Source organism: Meleagris gallopavo, chromosome 3, assembly GCF_905368555.1.
Source record: "Meleagris gallopavo chromosome 3, MGAL_WU_HG_1.1, whole genome shotgun sequence".
NCBI classification, from domain to species: Eukaryota; Metazoa; Chordata; class Aves; order Galliformes; family Phasianidae; genus Meleagris; species Meleagris gallopavo.
This window is the reverse complement of record NC_139406.1, coordinates 44,826,300-44,845,462: the sequence shown is the minus strand read 5'-3', so window position 1 is coordinate 44,845,462 and position 19,163 is coordinate 44,826,300. Positions and strand designations below refer to the sequence as shown.

The window sequence follows — 19,163 nt, the reverse complement described above, 5'->3', positions numbered from 1 at the left end:
TTTATGACCATATTGTTGCAGAATCCCTTGTACAGCAACATATACTGTTTCGAGTCTTTTTGACTGCTGTATAAATCAGGAGCTTCCGAGACTGGCAGAGGTAACACTGCCTTTGTTCTTTACTTAAAACTGGAAGTGAGTAGTAAATAGTCTGGATTTCTCATCCAAGCTTAATATACTGTTATCTAACAGGATGCACTAAGTGCTCTGGTACAGCTGCAGAACTCATCAAGCAAATGGAAAGATTACCCGTGAAATCAAGCTTCAAACTTTTATTTTCTCACAATCAATGGGAAAATAATGCATGTTAGATTTATAACGATATTGAGATTGACTGCTTAAATCCCTTTTAAAGTTCAAAGCTTGAAACAGATTGTGCATACAAGCAATCCACAGTAGAGTTTTTAAGCAGGGGCTTGTGATAAAGAAGTGAAATTGGGTTTGACTGAAATGGCCCATCAGTCCCATGTGGGTTTAGCAGGAAGATTTCAGGCTCAAAAAGACAGTGCTTTAGAGAAGCATCAAGCGTTGGTTTCACATCACCTGAGATTGCTCTACGGAGTCTGTCTTCTGGGAGACATGAAGACAAGAGGCTCATTAAAAATGAGCAGCACCAGGAAGGGTGATTGAGCTTCAAGTACACTTGTGGTTTTTTAGCTTGAAGAGTTTAAAGGTGAAGATGCATTTTAAAAGTGCTACTGGCAGATGAGGAGAATGCTGTCAGCTTTCTCAATGAAATGCCTTTAGATATAGATAAATAGCATAGTGCAGTGTTTTTTTGACATCAGAAAAAAAAAGAAAAAAACTAACTTCCTCAGCTCAGAGTGTCCTGATGGTTAGACAAAACGGTAATTAATCTCTTAGCTATCAAAATTGAGTGTGATGAAAGAGACTGTCTTCAGTTCTGCTGTGTGACTTCTGAGTCAATGTTAACCTTTTTAAAAGTTGAAAAAGCTGGAGGAGAGATTTTGGGGATCACTTGAAGGACAATCTTCTCAATGCATTCTGGATTGCTTTGGGTCCATTGACTTAGAGCTGAGCTTTTACATGTTCTGAGACTTGGAGCTATATTACATTGTTGTTTTCTTTTATTGAGCTTAGAAAAAAAAAAAAGTAATGATACTGAGCTTTAAAATGAGAGATCAGCTTACTTGCTGCTTATTCTGATCTATGTGCCAGCTTATGTCACCATGATAAATACAGTCATACAGAGGTTGTACAGTGGGTGATGTAATATATCATATGTTTATTCTGTGACAGCGTGAGAATTATTTGTCAATGTCTGCCTGTTTACTTAATGTTGTAATAAAAGGAATGAACAAAGTTTGGCCTGCAAAGTAAAAACTTCCCTTTCTTTTTTCATATGGGAGATCATACGGGAGTCATATGAGGGTTGGTCTGAATGGTCTATAAAGACCTCTTCCTACCTAAAGCATTTTGTGGTTCTGAGTGTTCTTCTGAAATTCATGTGAAAAATCCGTTGAAGTAATGTGTTTTTTTTTTTTCTTGTAGTCTAATGGCACGATAATTAACTGAAAGCTGATTTGTTTGTGAAAACCTCTATTGCTTTTGGCAGAACTACAGACAAAAGAACAGTGGCCTCTTAATATGTCTTTTATTCTTGCCTCAATCTAAACATGTCCATTTCAACATATCACATAATAGTTGGGGAAAAGCTTTGTAGGGGAAAAAATGAATTATGTATTAATCTCTAATTGAGAATGAAGATGTTGAATTTCAGTAATTCCATAAGAAAAAAAGTGCTGTTTCTCATAATTATTAAAAGGACCATGATGGAAATTGGGGTGCGTCAGGACCATGTGCCTATGGCCATATGCATGAAATGGCTGCCAGCACTGCTGTTCCTGAACTGGGCTGGGTCAGGCTGCGGTTTCCACAGCCATAGGATGGATGAAGCATAGCAAGACTTCTCCTCCTGACAGACTGAAAATCTATTGCAATGTTTCCTGAATGGATATTAGGGAATGGTCCAGTGTGATCCCATAATCCCAGTATTGATGATAGTATGTTTCCTTTCAAGTAATGTGAAATTGCAGGAGTGAGTAGACCCTTTGTGATGGTGGATTTTGGATGTGAGGTTTGCGTTTTATACCTTTCCGCTGAGCTTCTAGCTAGAAATAATAATAATAATAATAATAACCAAAACCAGAAAGACTCAATATCCCCACCCTGTTCCTTCCGAGTTGTGTTTTATTTCATCTCAAATTTTCCGATCTGTGTGTTTCTTGAACATATCCTGTGCACTTCTGCACTCATTCCCAAATACCTTTTCCCTCTTTTCCTCTTCCTCTCCCCTGGACAAAGCCTTCATGTGCTGGATTTTAATGATGTACAAAGGTGGGCTGAGGTGAGGTAAGCACTTCTTCAGCTAATAAGTTTCTGAAGTACAGTTAATTTGGAGCTTCTGAAAGCTTTATTTCCTAGACTAGTGCTGTGTTGTGTATTTTACTATCGTTTTCAAAACATAGGTGTGATGTCTAATCCATTAAGAGGTACTTAAGGTAAACTCATTGGAAGAGAGCATCACCTTCTGCATATCTTACTGCAATACGTATTTCTGTTCCCTTCTCTCCCTTACTGTATGTTCTTTTCCATTCTAAATAAATGTAGAAAAAAATAGCTCTCCCTTACTTCTCTCCTGTATCATCTCATTTTATATTTTGCTAACCAAGATGAATGAATGCTTTTACACACGGGGCTTTTTGCACTCCTAGGAGATAGCTATAAAATAAAGTGAATCGCGTAATATGAACTATATGAACTTGGAGTTCTGTTGCTTTTGTTTTTCTCAGGGGATTTTTTCCACAACCACATTGTCTTTTGAATTTTTAGTTTTATTTTTTAAGTGTGGGGAAAGATGATTTCTTTTTTTGGTTATTTGTAGGCCAGAGGTTTATCTTGAAACGTTTCTGGGAGGTTGTGAAAGAGACTTCTATGTTTTGAAGCATAATTTGGTCATGCTTATAATAAACAGGATGCAAAGCAGTATTCATTTTGGAAGTGGTTTTCATCACTTTGGGTCAGCTCTGAAGCACATGTGCATCACCTTTCTTTTGAGACCAGTATGCCCAGTAGGATCTTCTAAACAAGCTATGTATGTGCGGTTTAAGTATGTTACAAATTGGCCTCCTAATTGTTCTCAAATAGCTATTCTTAAGTACTTATTTAATATTTTGAGGAGACTTTTTCTTGTAACAATGGACTGTTTAGAAATATATTAAGAAAACCTTACTTACTCAGGTTGAATGTTTGACTATGTTTTTTGGTAGACGTTTTCTCATTGTTGGCATTTATGCCAGGGATATGGTCATACATGTAAGCATACTTAGCAATGTATGCCATAACATGAATTAAGAAAAGCTATCAATAATACTGCAAAATTGACATTAAAAAAACACCTGAAATAAGTCTTTTATCATTTGTAAGTTGTATTTGTTCTTCTGTTTTGGTGTTTAGAATGTGTTTAAATGCACATTTTCAGAGGAAATTGCTTCCTGTTTTGGGGCTTTTATGTTAAGTTTCTAGGAGTCCACATTTTGAATTATTCTCGCTATCTATTAGGCAACTGTCATTTTGTAGAAACTGTTCTCTTCAGCTAAACTTGGGCCAGGTTGCCAGGGGAAGTTAGAACTGACAGATATTTATTCCTAAGAATGTAACTTTGCTGTAGTATCCTATGTCACCAAAACTGAAATGTTTCTGGAGACGTTTGTGTTGATTCAGTTGCTGTCAGTTAAGCAGAAGGAGAGAGAACAATTGTAAATGTTTTATGAACATACAGTGAACTTTTGAAGTCTCATAAATACCAACTTTAAATGTTTATTTGCAACTGTTTTTTTGTTTTGTTTTCTTTTTCCCTGTATTGTGTCATTATTACCCGTTGTACTGCAGAAATCAGGTCTGGGAATTCAGGAATCTCAATGACCACACCATCTTCTATACATCTTTGTAAAATTATGTATAGTTTTCCATTTATTACTCCTCCCTTACACCCAGAATTAGTATCTGGCCTTCCTTAGTTGCAAACTACATCCTTTTACCTTATCGTCTTTACTCTGGCTCATGCGAATTTTTCCAGGTAATTTTTAAGTGTTCTGCCTTTTCCTTTCTGACCACACGTATGCAAACCTGACAAGATGAACATCAATTCTGCTTTAAGTCAGACTAACTTTGTGCAGCATATGTTTTTTTTTTAAAGCTCCCTGACCACTACAGCACTGTTTTACTGCTCTGAACGTTTTCCTCATTCTAAGCCAGAGCTTGGTGTGTTTGTGTGCTCAGAATCTATCCACAGAACAGACTCCAGGAAGGCTATTTTGTCTGGTTTTAGATAAGTTCTTAAAACCCTCTGTTTAGGCTGCTGTGTTTAGTTCACTTAGAGCTTTATGGGCTCCACCACTTATTGATTTCACAGAGTTGAACGTTTTTGTATTGGACAATGTTTGTCTTCATCCTTCCTTTGATAAAAATGATGAAGTGAATTGGGCCTGTCGTACTCATTTAGAAATAGCACTTTCAGTTTCTTACCTTTAAAAACTGTCTGCTGATCCAATGTTATGCGTTAGCCAGTCTGTAATTTAGACAGGCACTTTATTTTCCACTTTAGAATTTCTTGTTCACCCTCAAAGGAACTGCTGTTTTTCTTCCAGTGTGGTGGTTTGAAACCTGGTCGCCACATCCCCTGCTTCTTACAACAGCTTTAACTGAGTGTCTGGATGCCATAGTCACCCCCAAATCCACAAGGGAAGACATAAAAGCAAGCACAACGCAGCGTCACTATCATCTTCCTAAGTCAGGAGTCCTGAGACACATCTCTTGGGGTTGAAAGCTGACTCATGCACAGCTTAGTCAAGCATTAGCAGTTGTGTTTGGTGGCATTTTTCAGTTCTGTCAGTGCCACGGGCATTCACCAGCACAGGGAGGTGCTGAGGGATGCACTTCTCATGGGGGTGAGGCTCCAACTGTTGTACACAGAAAGAGGAGATTCAGTGCCTTGTAGGAGACTTATCACCTAATAGGAGATTAATATTTCATAATAAAAGGCCCCTCATATCCCATGTTTGAAACACTCTGCTTTCTAATCAGATTTCAAGACCCTGAATTCAGCTTCAGAGGATAACAGCATTGTACGTACTATGTAAATATATTTCCAGTATAAAAATACATAGTAAACAGAATTTAAAATACTTAGGAGATAAATAATACTAATAAGAGGATTGAGGATTGAGTATACTCATCTTCTTAGTTCACTGAGTTTTTGTGCAACAGAATACATAGTACTGTAGCAGACCATAAACCATAAGGTATTCCTTCTTTTTTTTCTTTTTTTTTTTTTCTTTTTTTTTTTCCTAGGCAAAATAAAAGCCTTTGTATCTGACACAGTAGCCATGTGCTCATGAAAATTGCAAGTTACAGCACTTGTATATTTGGCAGCAAATGTCTGACGGAAGCTTTATATTAACCAGAGATCTTACAGTGTGTAAGACTGACAGAAATAAAGTGGCCAGCATAACTTGAACTTTTTCTTTTTCAATTTTTGTCACTTAATCCAAAGTTTTTTGGAGGGTTTCATAACAGATTTGGTATGGAGTTATACTCCATAATACTATGGTATAGCTTTATTGAACTAGATTCAGTGGTAGAGGACGATTACATCTGGAAGAACAGGTTCTAGTGGACTTTGTTGCCTAGGTACACTTCAATTCCCTCTAGGAATCACAAAATACCTATTACATGCAGAATAAGTCAAAGAACCCAAACAGGTTACATATACCCTATACTGGCCTTCCAATACTTGAAGGGAACATATAAACAGGAGGGGGAACAGCTGTTCATGAGGGTGGATAGTGATAGGACAAGGGGGAATAGTTTTAAACTGAGGCAGGGGAGATTTAGGTTAGATACTAGGAGAAGTTTTTCCGCACAGAGGGTGGTGATGCATTGGAACACATTGCCCAAGGAGGTTGTGGATGCCCCATCCTTGGCAGCATTCAAGGCCAGGCTGGATGTGGCTCTGGGCAGCCTGGTCTGGTGGTTGGTGACCCTGCACATAGCAGGGGGGTTGAAACTAGATGATCATTGTGGTCCTTTTCAATCCAGGCCATTCTATGATTAGCTGTAAATATTTTAGTCAGTCTGGAAATCATCCTTTAAAATACAGCTTGGCTACCCAAAATGTAATGCCTATGTAACAAGCAGGAAATCTGCTTTGCTCTATTAAACTATATAACAAACAACATGTGTTTTAGTTGTTAAATCAAATTATAATAAATAGCTAAAAATTAGCAGATTTTCTCAAGTATTCTAGCTGATTATAAACAACCACCTATTTTGGCAGTTGTTCTGTTTCAAAGCAGTGCAAATAATGAGAAACATGAAAAAAACTGTGATATTTTTTCAGATTTTGCCATCCGTTTGTTGATTTTATATACGGATTTTTTTTTGTGAAGTGGAAACCTTGTACTGTGAGAGCCTGGTGACTAGACAATAGGCAAAGCACTGCCGAAAAAGGCAGGACGGCATGATTAGATGCAAATGTGGGGTTTGCCAGGTGTTCAGACCCATGTGTAAAGAACTTTGGTTCATTTGTAATTGAATCTGTCCTGATTCCAGCAGAAACAGTTAATTATTGTTAATTATTATTAATAGTCTATAAACTTACCTGTAGATGCTTTCAACGCATATATAACCATGTATACTAGTTTAATATACAAAACACTTTCCAAAAAAATCACATCAGTGTGAAGTCTTCATTATTATTCATCTTCTCCTTAATGTTGAATTTTTTTCTTCCAATTGGCGATTGAAATTGCCGTGGCATGGTGTCTGTGCCATTAAAGATTTATATATGCTGGCTAACATGGTTTGATTCCCTGTAGTAACCCCTGTTACTTCTTAGTTACTTCTTAGTTGTACGTAGTTAGTTAGTTACTTCTTAGTTGTATGTGGAAGTGGCCTAGGATTAAAAGGAGGAGTTCAAAATTCCTCAAGAACTTTTCCTAGAGCAAGTGTGAAGATTTGATACCCATTTGTGAGAGAGCTATAAAATTGTAAATTCGCTTCAAGGATGTAAATGGCAAAGAAAAAAAGATGAAATCCTTGACAGAGTGATTGAGCTATTGACTTGCAGGAGAAATGAAGAAAAACAAGCAGTGAGAAGCAATCCTGTGTTGACATACAAATAGACAAGTAGGAGTTTGTTATCATCCATCATCCTATTTATCCATGGTTTTGACATCTTCCTAACTAATAAGAAGGGAGAAGCCTATAATAACTATACTGGAACACAAGCCCTTCTGTATCTCTTGGGTATTGGACATTTTGTAGTACTTGGCTCATCTTTTAGAGTAGATGAAGAAAATACTGTGAACTATTTTACGGCTTCTTATTGCTAGAGATGTGTGAGATGTAATGAGGTAATGGAGCTAGCACATAAATTCATTGGTCCTGTGTTTGAAATGCGAACCCAAATCCATAATTGTTATCATTGAGGTGTACATTTTTTGCAAAGTTTGACTACGCTGTGTGCTGTATAATATGATACTTTGTCATGTTCTAGCATCATTCGCAAAACATTTGCAAGTAAACTACCTTTTGCTTCACCTGTGATTTGTTTGGTTTTATGTAATTTTTTTTAAAAAGCAAACCCAAATCTGTCCCCTGAAAGTTATGTTTTGCTTCTGCATCTGAAAGTTACTCTGTGGCACATTTCAACTGTATCAAGTAATATTTATGTGGGAGTTAAAACAGCTGTGCAAATGGCTGTGGAAAATTTTATCTCTTTCCCCTAGAAATTTTACAGATGTCACTTGATGTACTATAAACCTACCTATTTTATTTCTGAATTTGTTTAATTTTGGAAGAGAGCGCTTACATCTGTTGTTATCGTTGAGGTGAAATGTCAGAGCATGGAGATGTCAGTTCTTTCATGGTTTTCTGTTCCCAGTGAGCTCACTAATTGAAATCTGTGCGCCTACAAGAATGCAGAAAGGCGCGGTAGCCAGAGGTGCTAATTTCCCTGACATATCTAAAGCTAATGAAGACTTTCTATAGGAGAATACCTTAGAATAGAGAACAGTATAGGATAACCTTCATGCAAGCCATTGGGGCAAATGTTTTATGTTTGCAAAATGAATTTCCATTAAAAATTATATGCCTGCAGAATACTTGTCATGAATGACAACTATAAGCTAGGAGTACTTATTAAGAAGGCTGGGCTTTGGTTAGGTGAAACTTGTCAGATGATATTTTGTCTTATGTAATCCTATTTTCTTGATAAGGTGTTCTCTAATGCTGTTTATAATGTTCAAGGAAACCTGAACTTATGATGTTCAAATTTCTTTTAAAGCTAGATTTTGTCTTTTTCCTATCTTAGTAAGAGTCGGTAAGACTGAGCCTGCTATGTGTACGGACAGATAGCAAAAATGATGAATAGCCCAGAAGTTTAGTTTTGTTTGAACAGCTGCAGTATTTACTTTAATATGGACTGAAATATCCATGACTGGGGTTATATTTGTTTTACTGGATAGGCAAGATGTCATTCTTCACTCGAGTGTAACATCAAACATCAAAGAAAATGTAGAAAACAGAGCTTATAACCCTGTGTTAGTCTGCTACTAGGGGAAAAAAATCTGAGAAAGCTGGACAAGTTTTCTTGTGTCCAAGGATAGAAATTTTTCTATGTCCTTGTTGGTAGTGTTAGATTCCATTGTCCTAAATTCTTGAAATTAGATTTCTCCCTGACCCAGCTTTCATCCACTGGCTTTGACCCTTGAGATTGTATGTTCATGACAAGTTTTTTGTCCTCTCAGAACTGATAGATAATATGTTTGCTTTTATTAAAGGACATAAAAAAAAAAAAAAAATTACACAGCCTGCATTGAATTGTGTTGAATTTGTTGAGACTCGTGATCTGTTATCTGCATGTTATGTTAATCTTTTCTGTGTTTATTTTGCAGGATGCTGTACTTTCGATGAGCCATTTAGCACCTGTGGCTATAGTCAGTCAGATGATGATGATCTTAACTGGGACCAGGTGAACACGCTGACAAAACCCACCTCAGATCAATGGATGCCTTCTGGTTGGTCTTTCATTTTGCTTTTTTCTCTTTAATGCTAGATTTTGTATTTATTTGTCATTTCTTTACAGTGTTAGTATTATAATGTGACTGTCAAAATCTTTTTAATTGTAGTACTCAAATCTTCAGAACAGTTCTTGTGAGGGATGTTCTGCAGTGCAAAGGCTTTCTTTTGCAGTGCAGTTTCTAAAATAAAGGTTAGAAAGTAGGAGTAGAAACTTTCTGTCATTGGGGAAAGCAGAAAGAATACAAAATGATGTCATGAGAAATGAAGATTAAGCAGTGCTAGAATGAGGCAGACAGGGCTGTGTAATAGGGAGACTTGAAGAGAGGGAACAGTGAGAGATAAAACAAAAATGGCCTGAGGGATTTTTGTTCAAAGTGATACTAATCAAACTCTGTTCTAAAAAGAAATGTAGAGTGAAAAGGAGTAAGAGAAAAAGGAACGGAGAGATATACCAAAACAAACTGCCTTGGTAATATTCTCCTTGTTGTGTTTTGAAGACAGTTGTGATACTCTTATTTAATGCTCTTTGTGTACTGTGTGTAGGTGAATCTAATTCCATAGCAACAGCCTTTGCATTCTGAGGAACTATAAACTTGTTCTGGTAGCGCAGTCTCCTTTATCACCTCAATCACACAAATACAGAGTGACCTGAGGGCTGACTTGGAAATATTAAACCTAAAATCAGTTATTCTTTTCCAAATTTTATCTGGACATGTTAAGAGTTCCCTATCATGCACAGGGGGTTGATCTCTAGGATATCTCCTGGGTGCTGATTGAGTCTAGTCCAGCTCAGAATCTTCCTTTCCTTTTAGACGCTGAGCCTAGTGTGACTCTTATCACTATAAATGGCAAAAAAAAAAAAAAAAAAAAGGCTACCTTGGAAAATCACTGGTTTTAGCTTCTAGGGATTTCTTCTGCATATTATGTTGTGATTTTGCATGAATATACTGAGAATGCTCAAAAACTTCACAGATGGATGTGCTAATCATTTCATTAACATCCATTTCAATTAAAGGACTTGCCATGATGTACTTTGAGGTTTAAATAAAATCTCTTGAATAGTTGTCCTTCTTAAGAAAGTATTCCTTCCTTCCTTTTGAGTAAGGGAATTGAGATTTATTATTAGAAATTCACGTTAGAGTTTCAGCATGAAACATTAGAATTGACTGTATAAACAATAGGCACTATCTACAATATGTGTTAATGAGCCCTAGATATCATTCACTTGTGAAAAATCCTCTTAGCAGTTTTTATTATAGATTTATCACTGTTGCCTGGTGTTGTGGACAGTACTGTATCTGAAGTTGACAGTTGAAGTACTGCTTCCTTCTCCACTGAGCTTCCTGTGGAAAAGGTGAGGCTCTCCACTTGAACAGAAGTGTTTGGTTTGCCTGCACGCAGTTGACATGCTAGATTGAGTTCATAACCACAGATAAAGAGGGCTCTTGCAGATTTCTTTTGAAACAGGCTCTTGTCCAGCGGTGTTGGCATGGACTGCAAAATTTTTTTTGGACTATTTCATCAGTGCTTAATACCGTGTCTCAAGTTGGAGCTCATGCACATAGTTATCAGTCATCTTAGCCTGCAGTACAAGCTATACATTCTTCTTCTCAATCACACCACTGGAAATTCTCTTTCTATTCCAATTTTCATTTACTTGGATTTTGCAAAAGATGTTGTCAGTATGTGTTGTATATATTGTTTAGTCTTCATGGCAGCTAGAAGAGGTTGAACTGTATGTCCTTTTCTCTGATGATCAGAGACTGAGGGTTTTTTTCCACCAGAGGCAAGAGTCCAGCCAAAGTAGGACTGCTATTTTTATGGAAGGAAAATTATGTCTGTGTAATCTTATTTCTATTATGTCATATGGATTGTTTTTTATTTGTCTTCTAACTTTTATCAGAATACTAAAATCATGTTCTGTTGATTAAATAGAAAGATGGTAAGATTGGAAATAAAGTATATTTAGAGCATAGGGAATTTCATTTCTGTCCATGAAGGAACTGAAATATGCTTTGGGAGTTTTAGGTCAGAAGACAAACATGTTAGTTTGATAAGGGTTGTTAATATTGTTGCCCTAAAAGGTCAAAAATCCTCTTTGAGAAGGAAAGAAATGTTCATTACTTTTTTTTTTTTTTTTTTTGTAAAGGAGAAGCATTTTTTCTAAGGGCATGATTCAGTCAAGTAATATCTAATTTTTCTCTCTGTTTCATTCAGGTAGGTTTTTTTCCTGTTCTTGTTCAAATCATCATCTTAATGATTTTAATTTGCTTTCAGTTAACCTTAGCCAGAGAGTTATGCGATACACTTTAAAAATAAATAAAAATAATGATTCCAAGTAGTTTGTCAGCAGTTTCTGAGCTGCATATTTTAGGAAAAATAACTTAAGATAGTAACAAATAGAATGTCTTAGATTACTGTTTTGTAGGGAATTCTTGGCTTGAAAACAAAATGCTTTATGCAATAGTATTGTAATATTAGTCTGGAACAAGTACTCCCAATTCCAGAGTCCCTTGTCAGATGAAAGAATTAATGCACATAACATTCCTAATTCCCAAGAATATGTCAGTGAGTGAGTTGGTATCAATATATATAATATTTTATATAATTTGGTTACAGTGGGAGGCAAGTACACTAGTTATGGCATCTGATCCATTTTAATCCACATGAGACTATTGAGGGGAGCTGTACTTCAGTTTGATAAATATTTTGGCTTTATATGTTTACTTCAGTGGGAGAGTAGTGTCATGTAGCATTTTTATGTATTATGTATTATGTATTGTACACACTATATATTTTATTGAATATTAATAGCTCTTTCTGAGGTGTAGTTTTGGATGAAAATTGGTTAATTATAAAAAAAATAATAATAATTTTTAAGTTTTTCTAAGTGTTCAGCATGTTGAGCTTTAATCCTTTTTGGATTATTACTCTAGTAGAAATATATGAGGTTATCCTTGCTAAAGTAAGCAGGACATTAGCTCCCTTATTTTCTTGATAAGTGTAGACATGACCTTTAATGAGCAGTACTAGTCTGAAAATGTACCAAACAGAGCCAAGAAAGGAATGACATGTATATATTTGTGTATATTTGTATGGATTGAATGAGGCTGGTTAATCTACTCTTCTGTTTTAGTGAGTGTATTGTGAGTCAGCTGGACTAACTGCTGTGGGAAATTTGGCAGTTGCCTTTCCTCAGTTTTTCTCCTTTTTTTTTTTTTTTTTTTTTGCCTTTCTGTTTCAAGGATGTGTTTATGGTATTGTTCAAAAATATAATCTGGAAACCCTTAATATTATCATACCTTGTCCTGTAGAACAGTTAAAGCATGTACAATAATGTTAATGTGTGCATATAATACAAATGTACAATATCTAACTGTAAGCTTTCTGGCTGAAGACTAGTAAAGATGGCTTCATAAAGAAAAATACATCAAAATGGTGGATTACTGTATCTGTACAACAAGGATTTGATAGCAGGAGATGTCTTCAGGGGTAGCTTCAGGGATGATTTCAGGGATATCGACAAACCATGTCTTTGTATTTGGAAAGCAGTTGCAAAGATCCCTTTTCCAAAGCTGCTTTATCTTTTTTTTTATTTCCACTTGAGTTTCTGCATTATGTTGACATCAGTATGCATATACCTCTTTTACTTTCTTTGTAACACATGGCCAACCTTTATCATCTGAATTTTCAGGGAGAGCTCTTGTTTTTACTTCATATTGCCTCATCATTGGAAAGGTGGTCCCTATATGTTTTTGTTTATCTGTACTATCTCGTTGTTCTTAATACTTCAATTTGCCATTAAGTCTGTTAAAAAGAAAAATGCCTAAATCCCTTCCCATTGTTAATACTGTTTCATTATCTCATTTTGTTACTGTCTTATCTTCTTTTTATAGAGTAGTTCTCATTCTGAGATCCTTTGATAATGTAAATAAAAATTGTGGCCGCTGCAGTCTTTCTTCCTGCATTTCTATTTTTGGTTGATTCTCCAGATGGTAATTTCTTTCTCTGAATTTTTCCAGCTGCGCGCTCACTCTGTAAGCCCATTTATGATCATGTACAGTCAAATTCATCATGGCCTGGCAGCATTTTGGAGTTGTGGTGTTCCCACAGGGTGCTCTTTTGCTTTACATGATAACTCAAAATGCATGCCGAGTGTGTGAGACTGCTGTAGAGATACCATCTCTGTTATCTGACAGTCAGTTAGAGTAGCACAGGTACATAAGTTTTGTCCTAGAAGGGAAGAAGAACCAAAAGCACTCGAGGTGTTGGATGAAGAGTGAAGGGAGAAATAAAACAAGTGTGTGCAAGCTGGAGACTAAATAATATATATATTATATATATATATATATACACACATGTATGCATGCTTAGATTGCTGATTGCAATTTACATGCCAGTTGTTCTCATTTAAGAGAATGAGAATGCAGGACCAGAGCTGAGGAACAGGTGTCTGAATTAGATCTTATGGAGTTCTCAGCTCTCGCCCTGTTCATTATCCAGAGAAAGCTCAGATGATTTAAAAAACAAAAACAAAAACTTACAGAACTACACCAAAACAAAACTGCTCCAAAGCAAAACACAACAAAAATAACAGAAGAATTGAAACTTAAAATCAGAAGGTATTTTTGAGATGTATATTATATTTATGTATGATGAGTTTTGTCATTGACAGTGATGCAAACAGAACCTCACAGATTACTGTGAGAAATGCAGATATTGTCGACAGTCGTCTCTATACATTGTTTGCTGAAAATAGACTCTGCTGATGTCCATGTATTAATTTTGTTGCAAAACACTGTGTTCAGCTGTAAAATTCTCCTACAGTATTTCACAGTTCCAGTTAATTTCCAAGGAACAGTAGCATCATTTTTCTTCTGTCTTCTATTAGTTTGATATCACCAAAGGGATGTCACTGCACTGACACTGAGTCACTGGCATCAGCCTTTCATTCAGTTTAGAACAGTTCAAAATCAATTATAAATCAAATCTTCACAGACTGCCGCCATTCAGTGGATTGAAAGGAGGTTTTGAGCAGTGAAGACTTTAATGTTTGATATAGAGCTGGTCAAAGCTGGGATGAGGATTCTTTTTATGCATTATGAGATGATAATATATAATTTTAGTGACTATATTTAATTTTTTGAATGACCTATTTGTATCCTGAATATCTAGTGTTGCTAATTGTTTAGCAGTGTCTGTAGAATAATGTACATAATGTTTATATAAATGATATAAATGATTGTTTAAGATGGCCTTTTGATATGTAGTTACCAGATACACATAGCAAGCAGATATTCCATAAAACAAGATTCTACTATGAAGTGGTGTTTGATATTATAGAATGTGAATCAATTGTATAAAAAATGTACACTATTATTTGTGTGTAGAAGGGTCCTGATCCCTATAAAAAGATAAATCTTAACGTTATCAATTGGCTAGTTTATATCAAACTCAGCCAAAATGCCTTACCGTGTAAAGCTACAGTGGTTTGACTTAACTGTGTGATGAGTATGTTATCATTAAATACATTTTAGCACTGTCTCATGTTCTTCTGTTAAAGGGGATGGCTTTGTTCTGTTTACTTTTGTATAATAGAGAATCCAGTCTGTTTTTTATTGAAGGCTGTTTGTCCCAGGTTACTTTGAATAGCTGCTTTTCTCAAATTCGAGTGCTATCCAAAGGTAGCATAAATGTCAAGTACTGAAAGTTATACCTATTTACTGTATTCCAATTTTATTTTTGTAGGCTTTTCTAGACATTTAACACTGGTATCTTTGGCATTTTGTTGCATGCCCAGGTGATAGCTGCAGACAGTTAGAACATGCATACCTGTTTTGTAAGCAGTGTGTGTTGATGTGTTTTAGGCAGTTTCTAATTAGCTACATAAGCTGGTATCTGTTGCTGCTAATACACAGCAATGTAGAGGTCAGCTCAAGCAAACCACCTGAGTACTGATCCAGCCAGCTTTGTGCTGCCATGAGTCAACTACATTAATTACATACCTAATAGTGCCCTTAACACCGTTGTTCAACAACAAAGGCATTGCCACCAGCTATGCTGCAGGTATTGTGTGTTTTGATGACTTATTTGAACCTCAAAGTCATTTTTAGCTTCTGACTTGGCTTGCAGATTTCAGCAACTGACCCAAATCCTGAGTTTATTACAAGTACTGTGCATACAGTGTTCTTGCAAGGGGGAATAAATGATGAATCGGTGTCAAAGTTGCTGAATCTGAATCAATGACAACGTTCCTAGCTTGCCTGAGAAGTTCCTTGAATGCATTTGCCTAAATGCCAATTAATATTTTGGGGTAGAATGTTGGGATTAGTATGCTTAATCTTTTGTACTAAATGATTTCTACATATGACTTTCATTTTTACACTTTCTTTCTGCTTTTGTGAAATGAAGTGTTTGCATACAAACAGCACATTTTGTGAGGTGATGCCCAAGATGTAAGTCTTCCAGATTTTCATTTCAAGCAGCTGGCCTGCTGTAATATTTATGGCAACTGTACTGTACCAGAAGGTGTGTAATAAAAACCTCCTTATCTTTTGCATTGCAGTAGCTATCTGCAAAAAATTAGAGACCATGCTGCAACTGGTGGAAGTGAGTGGGAGATAATATGCTAGAATCCACCAATAGCTGTTGATTTTATTAATGTTTGACTGGCAAATGATGATAAGTTATAAGCTATTTTTCATTCTTTGAGAAATTCTTCTCTTCCACAGAAGTCAGCCTACGTGAAAAGTCTGTGGAATTCACTGCTCATTAAACCAGAGTATTCTCAATGCAACTTGGGAGGTAAAGCTGACAGCTGAGGGTGCTCTGTGTAGCACTGCGTAGTGCCACACACTGCTAAGCAAGCCTTCCAGCCTAACTCGTTTACCTTGCTTTGATTACACTTTTCCTGCTGGGGTTATATGTAACACCTGCAATAATATATGCTGAGAAGCAGGAAACATGATAAACCAGATACCGCAGCTGGTTTTGAAATGGATTTCTTGATGATAAAAAAGTTTGGGATTGCAGTTTTACTGTTACACATTGGAAGTCCAGTCTCTCTCCTGACTTCCAACTGCAGTGCTAGCCACTATCTTGCTGGTTAAGTCCATCAGCCTTGTTCCAGACCTTCCTGCTAAATTAGAAGTACGCTGCCTAACTCTGCTTTTGTTTTCATGTTTGCTGCCCTCCATGGAGCATTAATGAGGAGCTCTTTCAGGTGAGGTAGGAGAATCCTGTCAGGAGAAAGGGAGAAAGTGTTTCTTATGGAAATAGGCAGTAAGTAATGATTAACTTATTTTATCTGGAACTCACCATAGTTGCCTTCATCAGATAAGCTGATGATTTTTGGCTTGAAAAAATCTGCAAAAAGAAAATAATCATTTGTGGTGGGTGCTCCTGGTTCAGAAGAGACCACACTGAACGTAAATTTTATTTCCTGGAGCTATGCCTGAGACATGCAAATGTACCTCAGTAGCTTTAATCTAGGTAGTTTGGGACCTCATAGCAATAGAAATGAAGAAGCACAGGCTTAGTGTAGAGGTCCCTAGGTACTCACTCAGCGCTGAAGGCTGTTACTATACCTTCACTGCCCCGGGTATCTCATTGAGACTGCTGCAGTTTCTGTTCCAGTTTCATCAGACCTGCATTAAGGAACAGTACATTTTTTTGTGCTTGTTTGCCTGTTTTCTCCTATTGGAGAGTGAAATTACTTAGCCAGTTTGAGAAAAGCTGTGACCAGTAAAATGCCAGCGAGCACTGTGAATAAACAGTGAGTCAGAAAATTCTCCTCTAGGAGCTGCGCTCACTGCATTGCAAGATCAGGAGGAAGGGGAATAATCAGAGTATTCCTAAGTAAGCTTTTTCTTGTTTAGCAATTAATCTGTTGGGAAAAAAAAAAAAAAAAAAAAAAAAAAAAAGCCTCTTAATTTCTTGCAGGGCTTTTCTTTCAGTCTCATGCTTATCCCATTAGATTTCTTTTCATCCATCCTGCTCTTTAGAAACTAATAAAGAGTGGATCAAAACCTTTCCTTGCATCTTTAAAGGGTGTAACGTGACTGCCTCCATTTCAATACCAGTTATTTCCTGTGTTAGTTGTTTGTCTTCTGTATGACGAAAATGTGGTCATTGCCACAGTTAATATGCTGATGAGCTGGAGATTAACTCAATCACTCTTCTTCAGGAACACAAATGCGATTCTTCAAGAAATTGTTTGGGTTTTCTTTTTTTGGCATATTATCTTAAGCCTTTCTGGTGAAATTAACGAGGGAGTTGTAGTTTAAATTATATTTAGGGAGATTTTTTCATCCCCTCTCACAGCACTTAAGTTGGCATCGATGACTGATTGTATTTTGTTAGCAGCTTGGTCATTGACTGTAGTAACAGTGGCCAGAAAGTCATTGATTTAAGGCACAGGTCATCAAATGCTTCATTGAAAAATTGTTTGACAAACTTGTCATTCATGGAGAACTTGTTTCTTGGGGTGAAATTACTTGGAAGGACAAGGCAGAGATAAAGAAAACTGTGTCTCTCTGCATGTCTACACTTTTTAGACTTTCGCTTCCCTGTTGAGGACAGTTATGTGGATGTAAGGAAACAAATATGGCTGTGGAGCTAGGTTAGTATACAAAATGAATGGATTTCATTTTGTATTGAATTTTAATTCTCTTGTATTAGATACAATCAATTTTTCTAAAATACCAGACACAGTCTTAATTCCCTTGTATACATGTTTGCAGAATCTGGAGTCAAAGAAGGAGCAATTAAAAGGTTTTCATGAATTCCGTGAGCTGAATTAAAGAGCTTGGTACTTTTGTTATCAGTGTTAAAGCGATATAGTTATTTCACTCACCAGCTGAAATAATGCTTACTTCATCTAGAAGCCGCAACATTTCTAATCAACTGCATTTCAGTAGCACAGAGAAAAAAAAAAATACTGTCTGGACCTTATTGAAAATTTAATGATGTACACAACCATTTAATTATGAGAGAAACAGGTGCACATCATTATCGAAGTCATGATGTTTCAGCAGCTAATAACATCAAATATTTCTGATAATTGCAACTGATCGCAGTTCTATGCTTCTCACGTGATGAGTATGTAAAAAGCACTTTTCAGTGCTTGCATATTCATGTTAGAACATGGAAGCTACAGATGCACTTTTCTCAGTGATAACTGCATACATCATCGTATTACATGAAGTTGAAATGTGATTGTATTGTTCCTTAAAGTTCTATTATTTCATTTCCCCATTACCTTAGAGAGGAGGAATGTCCTTCATCCAGTTTCAAGTTTCTGGTTTCCCCATACTTGTACATTCTTGGGTTACTCTGGTTCCTGCTGGAGCGTGGCTGTCCTTCACGGTTCATTTGTTGCTGTTGTGGCATTTGACTCTTCCCAGCATCACAAACTGCTTCAGATGAAATGAGGGTAAAAGTAAGACCTATACTTAGGAGCACTTAGAAGCCCACAGCAATGAATGAAATAAAGTTGCGTGAATTCGAAACAATGACGATAGAAACTCATCTATGGAATTATACATTTGGAGCATTGTTACTTATTCCTGGAAGCACCTAAGCGTTGTATAAGTTGCTTGGTAAATAAGAACACTACTGTGAATGCCTACTGTGTATGCATTTGTATCTCATGATTCCAGCCTGAGCTCACGAATTATGTGCTCTTCCCCAAGATGTCTGTCTCGTGCAGTTACACAAGCAATATATCAGAGATACAGCGATCTTTAATATATTCTCTCACTTCTCATGTGTTGAGCATCACAGAAGAAAAGAGAGAGGGAAGCAAGCACCTGAGAAAGAGGCTCCTTTATGCTGAACCTAGGTGATCGGAGCACTGCTCAAAGGAGATAGTTCCTTGGCTTTTCCTTACAAGGTTTTGTTAATAGACTGCCACTCAACAAATGAAATGCAGCAGCCTTCAAAAGGCCCTGGCTGGGCTGATGGGGGTCCTATTTGTTCTGTACACACAAAAAATAAGCTTCCTGTGAGCCTCAAATTTTGCAGTGGAATAAATTGATGTTGCATGTGTAAAGAGATGA

General features: G+C 36.6%; 1 protein-coding gene across 6 annotated transcripts in view; it reads left to right on the top strand.

Annotated features, from left to right (window-relative positions):
* The window catches only part of PTPRM (protein tyrosine phosphatase receptor type M), a 454,600-nt gene that overhangs the window by 96,828 nt on the left and 338,609 nt on the right, over window positions 1-19,163 (top strand). For all 6 annotated transcript variants that reach the window (XM_085220805.1, XM_085220804.1, XM_085220803.1 and 3 more), the window contains exon 2: window positions 8,979-9,101. In XM_085220805.1, the coding sequence (XP_085076931.1) occupies window positions 8,979-9,101 (123 nt within the window). The remainder of the gene's footprint in view (window positions 1-8,978; window positions 9,102-19,163) is intronic.